Genomic DNA, 18,389 nt, shown 5'->3' with positions numbered 1-18,389 from the left:
AGCTAAATCCCCAACCCCTTGAATCTGCTTTTTAATTTTAATTTTTTATTACCACACAAGCCTGAGTGATGCACTCTTTGCTCTTTGGTGATTAAGTGTCTAGTGTCTCTCCCCCCTGCCCTGAGATCAGAGTTGGGCTGAGAACCTGGCCTCTACTCCTGCCTTTCTGGTGACTTTGAAAGCTATCCAGGGAGGCCTCTCACCACCCCTCAGCCACCAGTTATCTCGGTATTCAAACACAACAAAACAACAAAATCGGGATTCTTAGGACCTGTGTGCTAGGAACTGAGGATGAAGGCCAAATATATCAAATTAAAGAAAAGTGTGACCTATAATTAATTTGCTGTTAGTGTGAGGAATATGTATTTGAGTCTCAGAGGCTAGCTTTAAGCTCATGGCAGTCTTTTTGCCTCAGCCTCAGTGCTGTGATTATATCATGAGGCACCATGCCCAGCTAAACTCACAAAGTTATATTAGTGTGCAGAAGTGTCTGAGTGGTGAATGATCTTGTTTTGTTGTCTGGGTGAACAGAAGATCCTGACCACTGTTCTTTTTGTTCTTACCTCCCCCACCCCCACTTTAAAGAGTATACCTAATGTTCTGGAGTTGTGGCTAAAGAAAGGGGCCATTTATTGTTTCTGTATATCAAGTTCTATTACCAGCTGGACTGTGTGTGATAGGGATCATGTTTCAACTTGTGGTCCACCAGGGTCTGAGTCACAGTGGTCCCTGGGTTGGTTGGATTGTAGTGGCAGTTTGAGCTTTCTCTTTGAGAAGCAAGTGTTCATTTGACTGCTTTGTTGATCATGCTTCTGTCTTTTTTTCCTGATCTAGATTACCAGAGACTGATGACCGTGGCAGAGACGATTACAGCTCTTATGTTTCCTTTCCAATGGCAGCATGTCTATGTCCCCATCCTCCCAGCTTCTCTCCTGCATTTCTTAGATGCTCCTGTCCCATACCTGATGGGCTTGCATTCCAATGGCCTCGATGACCGGTCAAAGCTGGAGCTGCCTCAGGAGGTGAGAAGAGAAGCTGAGTGGGTCCATGGCCCTCTCCAGCACTGGAGGGACAAGGATTCTGGGGGGAGCCCAGCATGGTGTCACCAAGGGCCTTTTTGGGGGTGAAGACAGGGAATATAAAAAACTTTTCAGGAAAAAGTACAATGAATTTTTAGCCCAATTTATATCATTTTAGAGATTCTTCATCACCTGGCATGTCCATTGTGTTTGTGTATTTTATTTTTATCTCTATCAATCAATCAATCAATCTATCTATCTATCTATCTATTTATTTATTTTGGTTTTTCGAGACAGGGTTTCTCTGTAGCTTTGGAGCCTGTCCTGGACTAGCTTTGTAGACCAGGCTGGCCTCGAACTCACAGAGATCCACCTGCCTCTGCCTCCCGAGTGCTGGGATTACAGGTGTGCGCCGCCACCACCGTCCGGCTGTATATTTTATTAATTGCTTTTTTTAATACACATTTTTTCAAGCACTGTGTTCCCACTTTTATTGCCATCTTTGGCTTCTTGTATACAAGGGACACGTTCTGTTCCTTTTAGGACTCTTTATCCTCATTCTCTGTTAACTTCAAGTATGCGAGTGTGTGAAGAAGTTGCTGGGAAGCCAGCAGTTTTCTTAATGGCACTGTTTGAGAAATTATAGTTTGTGTAAGAGATTCCAGTGTTCTGGCATATGGGTCCTCTACTCTGTGGCTTTCTCCATTGCTAGAACAGCCTTTGCACCTGTTTCCAGCCTCTCCCTATGCTTAGATAGTGGGATTGAAGAGTACCAATGTGTCCTCATAAGTAGGTCTGTCTGTGGTCTCAGAGTCCCATTCATCCAGGCTTACCCTCAATGAAGGTCACACATTATTGAGGGCAGTTACCTAGTTGGGTATCTTCTACCCTGATTTATAGCAGATAACCTCTATGGGGGTAAAGAGCTGCGGGTCACTCTTTTTAAAAGAGTAAACCATTACACATGATGAGGTAAGAGTAATGGTATCCTTGAAACACACTTTTAGGTTTTTTCCAAAAGACTACATTTTTATAAAACTAATAATAATAAGAATTAGCTCATGTCTTCCTACTCAGAGATAATTTAATTTAGCATTTTTGTTGGCATCGTTATACTACTATAAGGTATCTTTAAACTCTGCTGTGAGAAGGAAGCATTGAGACAGATAAGGGACATTGATGTGGGTCTGTGTGAGGTGGCATCGGGACATTGAGGAGGGGTAAGCTTGGTTTATAAAAGAGACTTTCTATAGAAGGACAGAGAATGTTCATTTCTCTGACCCTCAAATTAGAATTCATCAGTTGCAGCCGTATCTTCAGCCGTCAGAAGTCTGTAAGAAGCCCTTTGTTCTTTTCCACACCAACACATGATCTCAGCTGGCCTTGAGCAAAGGAGAGCCTGAGCTGCTCTTGTGAGGGTTCTTTTGTTCTGGCTTCTCTTTGGGGTTTCATTGTCCTAAGCCACAGCCCTGTCAGAAAAGTGAGTTTGAGAGCAGTAGTGAGGAAGAGCTGTCACTTTGCCCTGTCCCCTTTCTTTCTTCTCCTGTCTTTCCCTCCAGGATCCTGTGTGCTGAGGTCCTCTTCAAGGATGAACTCAGAGATGCACTGAGGGGAAGCTGGCTGGGATTGGGCCTGGGAACTCAGGTTGACAAAGGGCTTGTGACCCTCTGAAGGAAGAGTTTGGGAGAGTTTGGGGAGGATACAGGAAATTACTTTCTTAGCCAAGTCTTCCTTAGCTAAGTTTTCCTGTGAGCCCTTTCAGCAAGGCAGGGGTGAGCAGAGAAGTGGTCATTTAGCCTTCAGTGTCTTCACAAAGTTGTCACCCAGGTGCCAGCCCTTTTCTCAGTTCAAGGAAGGGATGCTTGTGGAGTTGGTCGTAGGTTTATAAATGGGGTTGCCAGCCCCACTGTGTGCTGAGAGGAAACAGCATAAGACTGTTTTATTAGCCTAGAAATTAATTGGCCTTTTTCATTTTGTCTTCTCACCCCTCTTCTTTCAGCTCTGTTTTGTAGAGTGGCTAGTGAGGTCTACTCAGAGGGCTCCTATGTATTTTAATTAAGCCACCTCTGAAGTGTGTGCCTGAGCTACTTTCCTCAGCCTCCTCTGACCAGAGATAGCCACATATGTGGACACAGAATTTGAGGTTGATAAAATTCTCTATAGATGGGATCTGATGCCTTCCTCTGACCTCTGCAGGCACCAAGTACACTTGTGGTGCACAGACATACATTCAGGCTGTATGGGACAGGTACAGTAAAGAAAGCACAAAGACTAGGGGAAAGGTGTTTTTGAGACAGGGTTTCTCTGTAGCTTTGGAGCCTGTCCTGGAACTCACTCTGTAGACCAGGCTGGCCTAGAACTCACAGAGATCCACCTGCCTCTGCCTCCTGAGTGCTGGGATTACAGGCATGCGTCACACTGCCCGGCAAGGTTTTTATTGTGAATGAGAAAGAGGAAGTATCCAGAGGCATCTGGAAGAGTCCAGAGCAGAGAGAAAAAGAAGCAGAGTGGGTATGGCCAGGAGTTGGGAAGTGGTGGTAGGAGAATAGTGGATTATAAGGAGGATGAGTAGCTGTGGGGAGGGAAGCCTGTGGGCTGGAGCAGGCCTGTGTAGTTAGAGTTTTCCTGCCTGGCCCAGTCAGGACAAATTTCTCTTACCCGCCAGTCCCACAGTCTCTCAGACCCAACCAAGAAAGCACATAGAAACTTGCATTGTTTACAAACTGTATGGCTGTGGTAGGCTTTTTGTTATCTACTTTTTCTATCTTAAATTAACCCATTTCTGTTAATCTATACTTTGCCACATGGCGTGTGGCTTACCAGTGTCTTTACATGTTGCTTCTCATGGCGGCGGCTGGTGGTGTCTCTCTCCAGTCTTCTACTTCCCAGAATCCTCTTCTCTCTTGTCCCGTCTATACTTCCTGCCTAGCCACTGGCCAAACAGCATTTTATTTGTGCAGAGCGATGTCCACAGCAGGCCTGAGTATTTAGGGTGGTGGTGAGAAGGTCCAGGGGGCTAGTGTAGGGGCTTTGAAATGTATGATGGATACTTGTGAATGGGAACTGAAGGAGCCTGGAGGCTAGCATGGACTTTGATATGCTGTCAGTGGAGAGCTATATGTCCCTTCTGCCAGAGGTAAAGGAAATGACTCCTTTTGGTTGATGGGAACCTGTTTCAAAAGTTCCTGAGGAATGCTGGCTTTTATCTAAACACTAGAAATCCTTCTATAGTAGCCTGAATTGGGCCAAGACTGTCATTTCTGGATGTATATACTGCCTGAGACCTAACACAGGCAAACCACCCATACAAACAAACAAACAAACAAACAAACAAATAAATAAATATTTAGGGGCACTCTCTCTTTGACTCACAGCATTGGGAGAGAAGCCACCAAACATTGTTGGGTGGATCTGGTTATTTTAGTTGCCTCCATGTTTCTTGTTGAAGAAACTGCTTTTTTCCCTCTTTCATTTAAAGAGAGACAGTCAAGGAGGAGGAGATGGAGGTGTGTGCCTCTCCTTCTGTCAGCTGTGTGTAAAGGGCACTTGACTAGATGAGTTGATTTTGTTTTATCTCCTTTTTTGATGGTTTAGCCTAGTAGCGTTTATTTATTTTTCTATTTTTGTTTTTCAAACAGGGTTTCTCTGTGTAGCCCTGGCTGTCCTGGAACTCCCTCTGTAGACCAAGTTAGCCTTGAACTCAGAGATATGCCTGTCTCTGCCTCCCCATTGCTAGGTTCAAAGGCATGTACCACCACTGCCCAGCTGTGTAATAATAGCATTTATAATGTTAAAATCTTAAAAGAATGAGAAGTAGTCTATTTTTAGGTTATAAACAGTGGCCTTTTAAGCTGGCAGGAGCCAACTTTGTTATCTAGTAGAGTAACTCAGAGGTATAGTTTAAAGTTAATCTTCTAGTCTTTGAATTTTTGAGATGGGAAATCTTTCTTTTTATAGATACAGGCTGATAGGGTAACTTATGCACTTAGCATTAAATGATGCAGGGAGTGTTCAAAATGTAGTTGTAATAGATCTTAGTTTATGGAATGGCTGTTGGCTAGCTGATCATGTTATACCCTGGCTGCTTCTTCCAAAACATAAAGGTTATTGAGCCAGGGATAAACTTGTGGATCACTGGGTCAGTATTTGGGTATATAGTATCAGTGCCTTGCTGAAGAAGGACCCTTACCTTTTGCCATAAGGAGACCTATTTCAGGTAGATCAAAAAGTTAAATGGGAGCCATTGAGGTGGCTCAGTGGGTAAAGGCACTTGCCAGCAAGCCTGACAACCTGAGTTAAATTCCCAGAACCCACCTGGTGGAAGGAAAGAGCCTACTCCCCAGTGTTGTCTTCTAACTTTTTTTTTTTTTTGAGCTGAGGACCGAACCCAGGGCCTTGCGCTTGCTAGGCAAGCACTCTACCACTAAGCTAAATCCCCAACCCATCTTCTAACTTTGCCTGTGTACACACACTCACCCACACACACATGTAAATGTACTATAAAAAATCTTTGACATTATAATTCTCAAAAACAACTTTGTAACATGTATCTCTTTTATATAAACGAGACAGGCATACCCTGAGCCCTTTAGTAATCTATTGGAGTTGAAGGCAATGTTACTTGTCTTGTGAGGACAGGCTAATAGGCATATGAACAGCTCTTCTAATTTATAATGCAAGAAAACGGACAGGAACAAGAACTGTAAAGCTTTAAGTTGATTAATAAACTTAAGAAAAAAGGAGGTGGGGGACTGACCCAGGAGCTGGGAAAATGTTCAGCAGTCAAAAACACTGGCTGCTCTGCCAGAGGACCCAAGGTCAGTCTCTTGCACCCACATTTTTTAAAGCATTAAGAAGTGTGCAAGACCTCTGAGGATGAATGGTGGTGATAGTGAGCAGTTTAAGTGTATGACTGGGGTGAAGCTAAGTTCAGATCCCAACTCGGTCAAGTAGTGATTTTAGGTATGTTACTTAGTCTTAAAGTCTTAAAAAACTTGTGTCAGGTTTTTTAAATTAATTGATTTAGTGAGTATGGGTGTTTTGCCTGCATGTATGTTTGTCTTTGTGCCTGATGTCCATGGAGACCAGAAGAGGACAATGGGTCCGCTGGATCTGGAGTTAACAGACAGTTGTGAGCCAACATGTGGGTGCTAGAGATTGACCTCAGGTCCTCTGGCAGAGCAGCCAGTGGTTTTGACTTCTGAACATCTTCCCAGCTCCTGGGTCAGTCCCCCACCTCCTTTTTTTTTTTAAAGTTTGTCTTTTTATGTTAGTCCAGGATGGCCTGGACCTATGTAGCCCCATGCTGGTCTGGAACTCTTAGCAGTCCTCCTGCCTTGACTTCCAAGTGCTGGGGAATAGGCATGTTCTACCCTGCTGACTTCTTTTTGTCAGTTTCATTTGTAAACCGAGACTAGCTAGATGGTAACACGTCCTTTGTTAACCCATATTGCCTACCATTGAGCGTTGTGTGCATGCTGACTGTGCTTCCTCTCTGAGGCCGTCTTAAAGTCAGAAGGACGCATAAGGAGGGACTGACTGTAAGGGTCAAATCTCACAAATTAGGAGTGAAGCTGAGAAGGGAATGATCCAACACTCAGTGCATTCAGGGTCATCCTGAAGACAGTGGCAGTCAGTACTGGTGCCTGGACTTTGACCAGCATTCACTGTGGAGCTCTTGTGTGCTTAGCAATGATACCCTTGTGGGCTCTATACTACTTTTAGCTGTTGCCCCTAGCATTTTACTTCTGAGGAAAGTGGTCAGAGATCATATCATGTTCCTAAGGTTTTATACTCAGAAAGGCAGGGGCAGCTCTGAGCATAGGGCTGTCTCATTGCCTCACTCCATCTTCCTTACCCCATGTCTCATCTATATCATTTAGATGTATCCATTGGCCTTTCTAAAACCTCTCTCACGGTGCTCTATTTGTTCATGCCCCTTCCTATTTTGATTTCTAGGCTAATCTCTGCTTTGTGGATGTTGACAACCACTTCATTGAGTTGCCAGAGGACTTGCCTCAATTTCCCAACAAATTGGAGTTTGTCCAGGAGGTCTCTGAGATCCTCATGGCTTTTGGGATTCCCCCTGAAGGAAATCTCCATTGCAGCGAAAGCGCCTCGAAGCTGAAGAGGATCCGAGTCTCTGAGCTTGTGTCTGACAAGAGGAATGGGAATATTGCGGACTCCCCTTTGCACTCCTACGAGCTTCTCAAGGAGAATGAAACTATTGCCCGGTTGCAAGCTTTGGTCAAGAGGACTGGAGTGAGTTTGGAAAAAGTAAGATGCTGGGAATAAGTTTGTGACAGATTTATTCTGTTAGAGTGCTGCCTGGAGAAGATGGATTTAAGATGAGACAGTACCCAGGTCAGGACAGAGCTTATTGTGAGCAGTGAAGTTCCATATGGGAAACTGTACTAGTGCTAGCAGCTATTCTAGAAAATGTCGCTTGGTGAGTCTGGGTGACTTCTTGTCAGATCAGGGAGAGACTGTTGCCACTCTGTGACACTCGGCAGCGTGGTTGGGAAGGATGGTGGTGGTAAGCCTTGAGTTCAGACCTTTCATATCCATTGCCCTGTGATACCACAACAGCAAAATAGAGAGATACATCTTGACTGACGCTGAGGCTTAGAGGCCTTTAAGCATTTCTGCCCTAGATTGGGAGCCTCTCTTGGAGTTCAGCTACAGTTTAGAACAGATCTTGTAATGCTGACCTTTCTCTAGGGATGCACTTGGCTTTCCAGTTTCTGGTTTTGATGAAATTAAGCTTTCTGTGCTTGTTTACCTGTCTCTTTACCTCTCCCATTCTCATTGCTAAATGACTTTGGTTAGTTACATATAAATGTTAGGCTGATGTAATGATTTTAGTGGTGAGCAATTTCATTTCTCTATTTTATTTTGTAAAGTACAGCAGATTAAAAAAGCTATACCAGTTGAACAAAGAAATATTTAGGAAGATAAGATATGTATATCCTTTAGAAAAAAAAAAAAAAGGATAATCTTTGAAAGTTGTAAAATGACATCCCACTCTTGCTCCCACCCTCAACCCTACCTGCCCGCCCCCTAAAAAAAAAGAAAGAAAAAGAAAGGTGATACCAGGAGGAACTGAGAGCCAGAGTTTGATCCACTGCTCTGACTTCCAGGCTCTCTCTTCTCCTTTGCCCAGGAGTGATTCCCCCTCCCCTCCCTTGGCTGGATTGCACTCAACTCCCAGTGACTGCATCTCCACTCCATTGAGTTGCTGGGTGCCTTCAGACTGAGCTCCGTTTTCCTCTGCAGAGTCTCCTCCCTCTCCTATCTTTACTTCCTTCCGGCTTGTTGGCAAGGTTCTACCGCTAAACTAAACCTCTGACTCCTAGAATTCTTCCCTTTTATGTTTCTTCCTATTTTTCCTTCTTTTGTTCTTACCTCTTCACCATTTGCTCCTGAGACCAAAAGGAAAAAAAAAAATCAGATGAGTTGTATTTCTTTTTCTTTTCTTTTTTTCTTTTTCTTTTTTTTTTTTTTTTGAGACAGGGTTTCTCTGTAGCTTTGTGCCTTTCCTGGATCTCGCTCTGTAGACTAGGCTGGCCTCGAACTCACAGAGATCTTCTGCCTCTCGAGTGCTGGGATTACAGGCATGCGCCACCACTGCCCGGCGAGTTGTATTTCTTTGGCATAAAAGTATAATTTTTCTCTGGGTAGTGGTGGTGGCGGTAGCAGCGGCCGTGGTGGTGGTGCATGCCTTTAATCCCAGCGCTCAGGAGGCAGAGGTAGGTGGATCTCTGAGAGTTTGAGGCCAGCCTGATCTATAGAGTAAGATCCAGGACTGGCACCCTGAAAAAACAGTATAATTGTTTGTATTTTCAGCTGTCCTCTCTCTTTTTTCTCCTTTCTCCCTTCTTCTCTCCCTCCCTTCTTCCCTCTCTCCCTCCCCCCTACCTTTCTTTTATAGCTGGAAGTTCGTGAAGACCCCAGTAGCAATAAAGATTTCAAAGTTCAGTGTGATGAAGAAGAACTCAGGATTTACCAGCTAAACATTCAGATCCGGGAAGTTTTTGCCAATCGCTTTACTCAAATGTTTGCCGATTATGAAGTGTTTGTCATCCAGCCCAGCCAGGATAAGGAGTCCTGGTTCACCAACAGGGAGCAGATGCAGAACTTTGATAAAGTAAGTGAGACCCTACAAGGCATGGATGAGAGCTAGTTACAGCTTGACAAGTAAAGTCAAATGGAGAAGCAGGCATGCAGATCATTACTGTGATTGACCTCTATCCAGAGTGCCCCCACTTTGTTTCTGTTTTGCTTTGTGGTGCTGGAAAGGACTCTCTTTCTCTAGGCAAAGATGTATGTGTAGTTGACCATCAGGGCCGACTATGTCAGGCTCTCAGGAAATCTGAACTTTTAGGAGAGTTAACAAAGGGGAGGAGGGTTGTAGTTGGCTTTTCATAAAGCTTCACGGAATTGTCCCACTTCAGCCCTTGGGCGTGTTGCCAGTGATGATTAGGGCTGCCATGCTCTCTTCTCTGTTGTTGATTGCTTCCTTTTGGTCCCGCTAGGCATCCTTCCTGTCAGATCAACCTGAGCCCTACCTGCCCTTCCTGTCAAGATTCTTAGAGACCCAGATGTTTGCATCTTTTATTGACAACAAGATCATGTGTCATGATGATGATGATAAAGACCCTGTCCTCCGTGTCTTTGACTCGAGGGTAGACAAGATCAGATTGTTGAATGTTCGGACACCTACTCTCCGGACATCCATGTACCAGAAGTGTACCACTGTGGATGAAGCAGGTAGGACCTCTTGGCCTCTGGGACTTCATTGTTAACATGTCCCTTTACCTAAACATGTCTGCGTCTTTCTCTGTTTTTGCTTTTGAGTATGTTATCACATGGCTTGTGATGCTCTTCTTTATTATTTTAATTTATTTTTGTTCTTTTGAGACAGCCCTAGCTGTCCTGGACTTCATTATATAGACCAGGCTGGCCTTAATTCACAGAGCTCTGCCTGCCTGTGCCTCTCAGCACAGAGACTACAGGTGTGCATCACCATGCATTGCTTTCTTCTTTATGTTTTGTTTGCTTTCTTTTGGCCTGGAGATCTTTTTATGTTCATTTGTTTCTGAGACTGAGTCTCTCTATGTAGCCTTGGCTGGCCTGGAACTGCTCTGTAAATCAGGCTGGCTTTGAATTCCTAGAGATCTACCTGCCTCTCAAAATCATTTTTGTTTCTGTTTTTTTGAGACAGGGTTTCTCTGTGTAGCTCTGGCTGTCCTGGAACTCTGTAGAACGGGCTGTCCTTGAACTCACAGAGATCCACCTGTCTTTGCCTCTGAGTACTGGATTAAAGGTGTGCACCACCACTGCCTGGCTTCAAAATCATTTTTAAAATCAGGATTCCCAGTCCTTTTCATCGTGTATTATACTTGGAAATGGCAGTATTCAAACAGCTGAGGGGTGTGGTCACTTACCTGCCAGTCAGTTCTCAGCCCATCTGTAATCCATGTGTTGAATCTGCAGCCCATAACCATTTGAGTTACTCTTGTCTGTTATCAGAATATGGAGTCTCGCGGGTCTATCAGAATACAGGGTTTAAGCTATGAGATGATGAACTAACTAGCCCTCATTTTTAAGGTTCTTTCAGAAAAAGAGGTATCAGAGTGTCACTTGAAGCAGCTGTATGCTGTTTTCAGAGCATCAGAAATCACTACAGATGTTAGCAGAGCAAACTCCTTGCCACTGGCCATGTCCCCAGCCTTTGGGACTGAACTAGACTCTGTCTAGGTTTCCCCTCTGTGTGTCCCAGAAAATTCTCAGGGCAGTTAGCTGAGACATTTGTAAGAATTACATAATCTGTTTCTCTGTTTCTAATTTTTAGGGACTTCTGCCCCTCATTGCCCAATGGCCAGTGTTTTGAAGTCATTTTTTTTTTTTTTTTGAGACAGGGTTTCTCTGTGTAGCTTTGCACCTTTCCTGGAACTCACTTGGTAGCCCAGGCTGGTCTCAAACTCACAAAGATCCACCTGGCTCTGCCTCCCAAGTGCTGGGATTAAAGGTATGCGCCACCACCACCTGGCGAAGTCATTTTTTATCTGTTTGTTTTCCTGTGTGTGTGTATTTCAGGCAGGAGGGTAAAATCAATCTTTTCACTCTTATCTTGGCTAGAAGTGAAAGAGTAGTCACTTTTAAAAGTTTGACTTGATTTTTTTTTTTTTTAAATCTCATTCAGAAAAAGCAATTGAACTACGTCTGGCAAAAATTGACCACACTGCGGTTCACCCACATCTACTTGATATGAAAATTGGACAAGGAAAATATGAACCTGGCTTTTTCCCTAAGTTGCAGTCTGATGTACTTTGCACTGGGCCAGCCAGCAACAAGTGAGTAAACCCTAGAGATGCCCCAACCTAGCTGCCGAGCACAGCAGCCAGTGGTATCCAGGGTCTAAACTAGAGTGGTTGCACAAAAGACCTCAGAAGGTTTAAAAACATATGGACAAGACCCAAACTATGTAGGTGTCAAGAGTATCTGTCAGTATTTATCTCCACTGTACAAACTGAGATAATTGTATCCCAGGACTAGCAAGCAGCCAGGCTGCAGCGGGGTTAAACCGACCTCACACCTGAACCCTATAGAACGACTGTTTAGCTTATGTCCTTCAAAGGTGGTGTTGGAGATAACTGGGCTGGGACTGAAAGTGGCTGCCATGCCGATGGTTCCTTTTCAGTTTCTTTTGGAGATGAACGTGTCAAGTCCTAGATAGTTTTGTATCTGCATGTGAAGTCTTGGTATATATTTTAAGATAAATCCATGTCTTACTCTTTGGAGAGTGCTCTCTCTTTTGTCCATTCACTTCTCTTTTAGCTGCTCATCCCTGAGAACTTTGTATGGCCTCCAGTGGCTTTCTGTGCTCGCCATCAGCTGCCTAGATACTCTCATTTTCTTTGGTCAGTTGGCCTTACTTTTTTCTTTTTTTTTTTTAAGTTATTTAACTTTATTTTGTGTACATTGGTGTGAGAGTGTCAGATGTGCTGGAACTGGAGTTACAGGCAGTTGTGAGCTGCCATGTGGGTGCTGGGAATTGAACTCAGGACCTCTGGAAGAGCAGCTGGTGCTCTTAACCTCTGAGCCATTTCTCCAGCCCCAGTTGGCCTTACTTTTTAGTGACACCTCCCCACCCCCATTTTGAGATAGGGTCTCTTACAATGTAGACCAGGTTGGCTTAGAACTCATAGAGTAGTAGATATTCTTTTTTTTTTTTGAGCTGAGGATTGAAGCCTTGTGCTTGCTAAGCAAGTGCTCTACCACTGAGCTAAATCCCCAACCCCAAGTAGTAGATATTCTTAATGAATGGCCTCTTTGATATTGTCAGGTGGACAAAAAGGAATGCCCCTGCCCAGTGGAGGCGGAAAGACCGGCAGAAGCAGCATACAGAACACCTGCGCTTAGACAATGACCAGAGAGAGGTATGACACCGTGTGTACGGCAAGGACTCCACCTGCTGTAGCCATTGTCCCAGCAATGGCCTTTCTCCTTAGAGACTGTTTAGGTGTGCTTCTGGACAGTGTTTTCCACATGGCGTTCTCTCCATACTAATTCCCTGCTGAGTGTAATACAAACTTCAGAAAATGACTGTCTGAAACTTAGGAGAAATGCCTTTAAAATTAGGACTTCTTGTATGTGGTATGTTAGGAAAAAACTAATTTTATTAAAATATAATGGAGGAAAGTTAACTGGGGTGTGTACTGTGACACTGATTCTTAAGATGAAGTCTGAGTCTGAAGATGGAGGACATTTCCCTGTGCCTTAGGTGACTGTCATGGTTAGTTTTCATGTTGACTTGGCACAGTCCAGAGTTGGGGGGTGTTGTCTAGATTAGGTTGGCCTGTGATCATGTCTTGATTGTCTTGATTACCTTAGCAAGAGGATGTGGGAAGGTCCTCTTGCTATGGGTGACACCATTCCCTGGGCAGGGAATCCTGGATTGTATAAGAGTAGAGAAAGCAAACAGAGGACCACCATATCTGCATCCTTGTTCTCTGCTGATTGTGGATGTGATGAGATCAGCTCCCTCAGGCTCTGCTGTTGTGACTTCCTGATAAGATAAAACTGTGATGTGCATCTTTGAACCCGAATCAACACTTGCCTTTGTTAGGGTATTTTACTGCAGCAATAGAAAAGAATGGAGATAGTGGACTTGACTTTATTTTTGCCCCTTATGTGGATAAGGAGAGGGATGGTGTCTTAGTTACTGTTCTGCTATGAAGAGACATCACAACTAAGGCAGCTCTTATAAAAGAAAGCATTTAATTTGGGCTTGCTTACAGTTTCAAAGGGTTGATCCATTACCATCAGGGTGAGGGGCATGGTGGTAGGCAGGAAGGCATGGTGTTGGAGCAGTAGCTAAGAGTTTTACATCCTGATCTTCCTGTAGCAGACAGAGGGAAAAAAAAAGAGAGGGAGGGAGAGACAGACAGACAGACAGAGACAGAGAGAGACAGAGGGAGACTGGGTCTGGATTGGGTTTTTGAAATCTCAAGTCCACCCCCAGTCACATACTTCCTCCAAAAAGGCCACACCTTCTAACCCATCAGTTCTCAAACTGTGGGTCGGGACCTCTTTTGGTTAGGGGTCACACATCATATATCCTGCATATTAGATATTTATATTGCGATTCATAACAGTAGCAAAATTACAGTTATGAAGTAGCAACAAAAATAATTTTATTATTGGAGGTCACCACAACATGAAGAACTGTATTAAAGAGTCACAGCATCAGGAAGGTTGAGTCCTGACTCTTTTGTCCTGACTCTTCCCAAACAGTTCCACTAATTAGGAAGCATTCAAACATGAGCATATGTGTGTGTGGGGGGGGTGTCATCCTCACAGGTGCAAACCATCACAGGTGTCACAGATTATTGAATTTGTTTCCCAAATTCTCTCTGCTGCAAGCTGAGTTACTGCTTCTTAGTGTAGTCTCTAGTTTAAACTTCTGGCTGGAGACCCTGCTGTAGATTTGTTGCAAAGCCTTTCAGGAACTTAAAAGACATTGTGATTTTCATCTTAAACTAATAAAATTCAGTCAAGAAGAGGGCTGGAGAGATGGCTCAGAGGTTAAGAGCACTGACTGCTCTTCCAGAGGTTCTGAGTTCAATTCCCAGTAACCATATGGTGGCTCACAACCATCTATAATGAGATCTGGTGCCCTCTTCTGACCTGCAGTCATACATGCTATATACTAAATAAATAAATCTTTAAAAAAAAAATTCAGTCAAGAAGACTTTTCATATGTGTCTTTCACCTCAGTGAGTTGGAAAATAGCTTGTTTTCCTTGGCTGTTTTTTTTTTTTTTAAACTTTCTTTTTTATTTATTCTTTGTGTCTTTCACATCAGGCATCTCCATTCCATTCATTTTCCATCCCTTTGTATCAGTCCTCTGCCCTTGCATAAAATAAAATAAAATAAAATAAAATAAAATAAAATAAAATAAAATAAAATAAAATAAAATTTAAGAGAAAAAAAAAGAAAGAAGGAAAACCCAATCTCATCATGGAAGCTGTAGTATGACACAGTGAGTCATGAAGTAAATCCTTTTATCCATACACTTTTATGTTTTTGTTTTTGTTTTTTTACTTATTTTTACTCTTTGCAAGTGTTCATTGCAAAGAGTAATTGGTCTGGTTCGAGGCCTCTGGTTTCTGCTACACTATTGATGATGGGCCCTCACTGAAACTTCTTGGATATACTGTTGTTGCCCTGTGTCATGGAGATCCTGCAGCCTTGGGTCTGCAGGACTGGTCCCTTCATATACTCTAGCAGATCACAGATGGGGTGGATATTGGGGGTTGGCCAACACATTATCCTGGTTCTGGGCCAAGTAGTTGTAGGGTTGGTCAGCCTGCCAGCTCTCTCTTGTCCTCACCACTAGGGTGGAGCTCTCCTGCATTGCCCTGGCTAGTTCACTCCTTGCAATGATGAGCCCTAGGGCCAGTTCTGCTTTCATGTCCTCAGGGTCGGTTCTCCCATACCTACATCTTCAAGGCCAGCTCTATTGTGTAGACGAATTTCTAAATGGTCTTATTAAATAAAAAACACAGAGCCAGAGATATAGGGATGAAAGCCTTAGAGACCATGGAAATAGTGATAGCCACCAACCTTATTTCTCCAGCTCTGCAGCTACCAAAAGGGAGTGATTTTCTGTCTACCCACACCTTTATTGCTTTGCTGTTCTGCCCTCTCATTGGCTCTTAGCCCAGCTACCTCACTTCCTTGTCACTGCCTGTCTGTACAGACCTCCAGGTCTCTAGGGTTGGTACTGGGATTAAAGGCGTGTGTCACCATGCTTGGCTGGTCCCTAGTGTGTCCTTGAACACACAGAGAATCTGCCTGCCACGTGATTGGATTAAGGGCATGTGCTGCCACTTCCTGACTTTTGTGTTTACTGGGTTGCTATTTCTTCTGATCTCCAGGCAAACTTCATTAACATACATATAAAATATCACCACCCTATTGTGTTGCCCAGGCATGGCAAAGGGGCCACTCTCCTGAGTGCTACAGCTGATGAGAGACTCTCCTGTTCTTATTATCTCAGGGCCAGCTCTTCCACCTGCCTCAGGTGTTGATTGTAGGGGGAATGGGGGGAGCATTTCTCCCCCACCCATGATGCCACATGACAGATGAGTAATGGGGACAGCTCTCACATGCTCATTACTTTGGGGCTGGTTCACCCACACTTCTACCAACAGGATTGGCTCTATTGTGCTGCCCAGGTGAGGTGCAGGGCCTGCTCTCCAGAGTGCTGCAGCTGGTGTGGACAGGGCCAGTTCTCCCACCTGCCTCAGATGTTGATGGGTGGGGGTAAGGGGCCATGCTGCTGCATGACAGATGAGTAATGAGGACAGCTCTCCCATGCTCACAACTTTGGGGCTGGCTGATTCTTGACTGTTTTTTTAAAGAAATGAATGAAACTTGAAGGGCTGTTTGTGGCTTGGTGCTAGTTAGAACACTTGTCTTGCAGAGATAGGTCACTAGAGTTTCAACCCAGCACCACAAAACAATTTTTTTCTCAACTTTAAGATATAGTTATGAAATTTTTACTGCTGGTCTACAGGAAATAATTATGCTTAGACTTTTGTGCTGTTGGCATAGGGGAATTGGTATTGATGTTCTAAATATTTTACTTCTGTCTTCTTCCTCACTTCAGTAGGACTGTTTTAAGCAGTATTTATTGAGTGTACTTTTTTAGGCAGAATCACTGGGGTAAGCATTTGAAACACCAAGATGACAAGGAGGCAGCCATTTCCTTAGAGAACATGTGTGTTAGGGAGTAGAGTCAGGTACACAAGTAAATCAAGTAGAAAAATCTTTTGAAGGAGCCATGTGAAGGGCAAATCCTCTCACAATCACTGGTGAGAGAATGTAGAGATCAATCCCAGTGGGATAATCCACAAACAACTACTTGGAGGAGGAGCCAGTGTCTATTGAGGCCTTAGGGATCAATAGGGTTGTTACAGAGAAAGAACAACACTTCTGGTAGAGGGCAGGATCAAAAGCTGGTGTGTATTGTATAAAGCAGGCTATGGAAGACTATTTTGGAGGAGAGAAACATAGAGATAGATAGCCAGTTAGGAGGCAGATGCAGTTGGTAGTAGGGGCAGATTGATGAGTCAGAACATAGAATGGACAAGGTTGTGATACTAGAGATAATATGGAGGAGGGGGCAATATTAGGGATAAAATGCTAGTCACGAACCTGAGATGTCAAGAATGCCCATGTGTAGTTTATGAAATTGATGTGGACTCTGTGTTAAAACAAACAGCATACAGAGAAACAGCAACATACTGTAGAAGAGTAGGAAGTATGGTTGTTTCCTCAGTTCCTGATTTAGCAAGATTAGGACAAATAGATCCTTTTTATGTGGTGAGAATAGTTCAGTTCCTTTTATCATGGTGAGTGAAATGATTATTGCAGTCACGTTGAGGTCTGATTGGATTTGCTCATTGAGCTGTGTATGTAATAGCAGGCATGTCCATCCTGTGGACTGCTGGCTACATGTACCCTACAATACCTGTGAATGCAGCCCATGTAAAACAGTAAATGTACTTAACCATTGTGAGATCACTTTGTTTATTTATTGCAATTTGTAACTCCACTGCAGGATTCTTAAGTATAAACTTTGTAGAGTACAATATCATGTCATAATGTCAAAAAGTTGAATATGCCTGCTAGTGTGTGTGTGTGTGTGTGTGTGTGTGTGTGTGTGCGTGTGCGTGTGCGTGTGCGTGTGCGTGTGCGTGTGCGTGTGCGTGTGCGTGTGCGTGTGTGTGTGTGTGTGTGCGCGTGTGCGTGCGCGCCCGCGCCCTGTGTATAGGACTATGTGTCTAAGTCCCTCTTATGTCTTTTAATCAAAGGTATTTTATTATACCTGTGTCAGCAAAACAAAAAAATCATAGCATCTTGGTTTTTCCCTTTAGTACAAGAATTGAACTTAAATTTCCTGCTTACAAGTGTATTTGAGCTCAGGCAGAGGCAAGCAAAAAGTGTGGGATGTAGTGCTGTGCTCAGGAGTTTCTGTGCATGGACATAAAAGGTCTTTGCTTTTTCTGTTTGATGTAGAAGTACATCCAGGAAGCCAGGAATATGGGCAGTACCATCCGTCAGCCCAAACTGTCCAACCTCTCTCCATCAGTCATTGCCCAAACCAACTCAAAGTTTGTAGAAGGCCTGCTGAAGGAATGCCGAAACAAGGTGAGCTGTGGACACCTCAGTGCTGCTGTTCCCTTGGCAGCAAAAAGATCATTGCTTAGCTCCAAACACTTCTGTTTTAGTTAAAAAAATGTGTTTTGTGTTTGTGTGTGTGAGAGAGAGAGACAGAGACACAGACAGAGACAAACAGACAGAGACAAAGAGATAAGTCAGGACATCTTTTGGTTTTTTTGAGACTGGGTTTCTCTGTGTTTTCCTGGAACTGTCTCTCTAGTCTAACCTGGCCTCAAACTCACAGAGATCCACCTGCCTCTGCCTCCCGAGTGCTGGGATTAAAGGCGTGCACCACCACCTCCTGGCCTATAAATATAATTTATAATTAAAAAATCCTCATGCAGTCCGAGTATCATAATTTTTATTTTAGGACAACTCAGGTGTTTATTCTGTGCTGTGTCCTGATAGTTATCAGTAAAATTAGAGGAAACTCCTACTTTAAGGAACTTGGGCTGGAGAGATGGCTCAGTGGGTTTGTTAATCCCACTGAACAAGAGTAAAGACCATTATCCAAATTCTTTGGTCAAATTAAGCAAGCTTTATTTTCTGCCAGACAGGGCTCTCTCTCTAAAGCAGGATTCAAGAAAATAACATTGAACATAGGAGAAAGTGGGGTTTATATTAGCCCAAAACTGC

General features: G+C 43.7%; 1 protein-coding gene across 3 annotated transcripts in view; it reads left to right on the top strand.

The window, feature by feature from the left end:
* The window catches only part of Dennd5a (DENN domain containing 5A), a 65,759-nt gene that overhangs the window by 28,463 nt on the left and 18,907 nt on the right, over nucleotides 1–18,389 (top strand). For all 3 annotated transcript variants that reach the window (XM_036189000.1, XM_036188991.1, XM_036189007.1), the window contains 7 exons: nucleotides 835–1,022; nucleotides 6,978–7,295; nucleotides 8,950–9,165; nucleotides 9,554–9,788; nucleotides 11,224–11,374; nucleotides 12,367–12,460; nucleotides 17,610–17,741. In XM_036189000.1, coding sequence (XP_036044893.1) covers nucleotides 835–1,022; nucleotides 6,978–7,295; nucleotides 8,950–9,165; nucleotides 9,554–9,788; nucleotides 11,224–11,374; nucleotides 12,367–12,460; nucleotides 17,610–17,741 — 1,334 coding nt within the window. The remainder of the gene's footprint in view (nucleotides 1–834; nucleotides 1,023–6,977; nucleotides 7,296–8,949; nucleotides 9,166–9,553; nucleotides 9,789–11,223; nucleotides 11,375–12,366; nucleotides 12,461–17,609; nucleotides 17,742–18,389) is intronic.

This window comes from Onychomys torridus, chromosome 1 (genome assembly GCF_903995425.1).
Source record: "Onychomys torridus chromosome 1, mOncTor1.1, whole genome shotgun sequence".
Classification (NCBI taxonomy): domain Eukaryota; kingdom Metazoa; phylum Chordata; class Mammalia; order Rodentia; family Cricetidae; genus Onychomys; species Onychomys torridus.
Note: the sequence above shows the minus strand (reverse complement) of the source record. Positions and strands in the feature narration are given on the sequence as shown.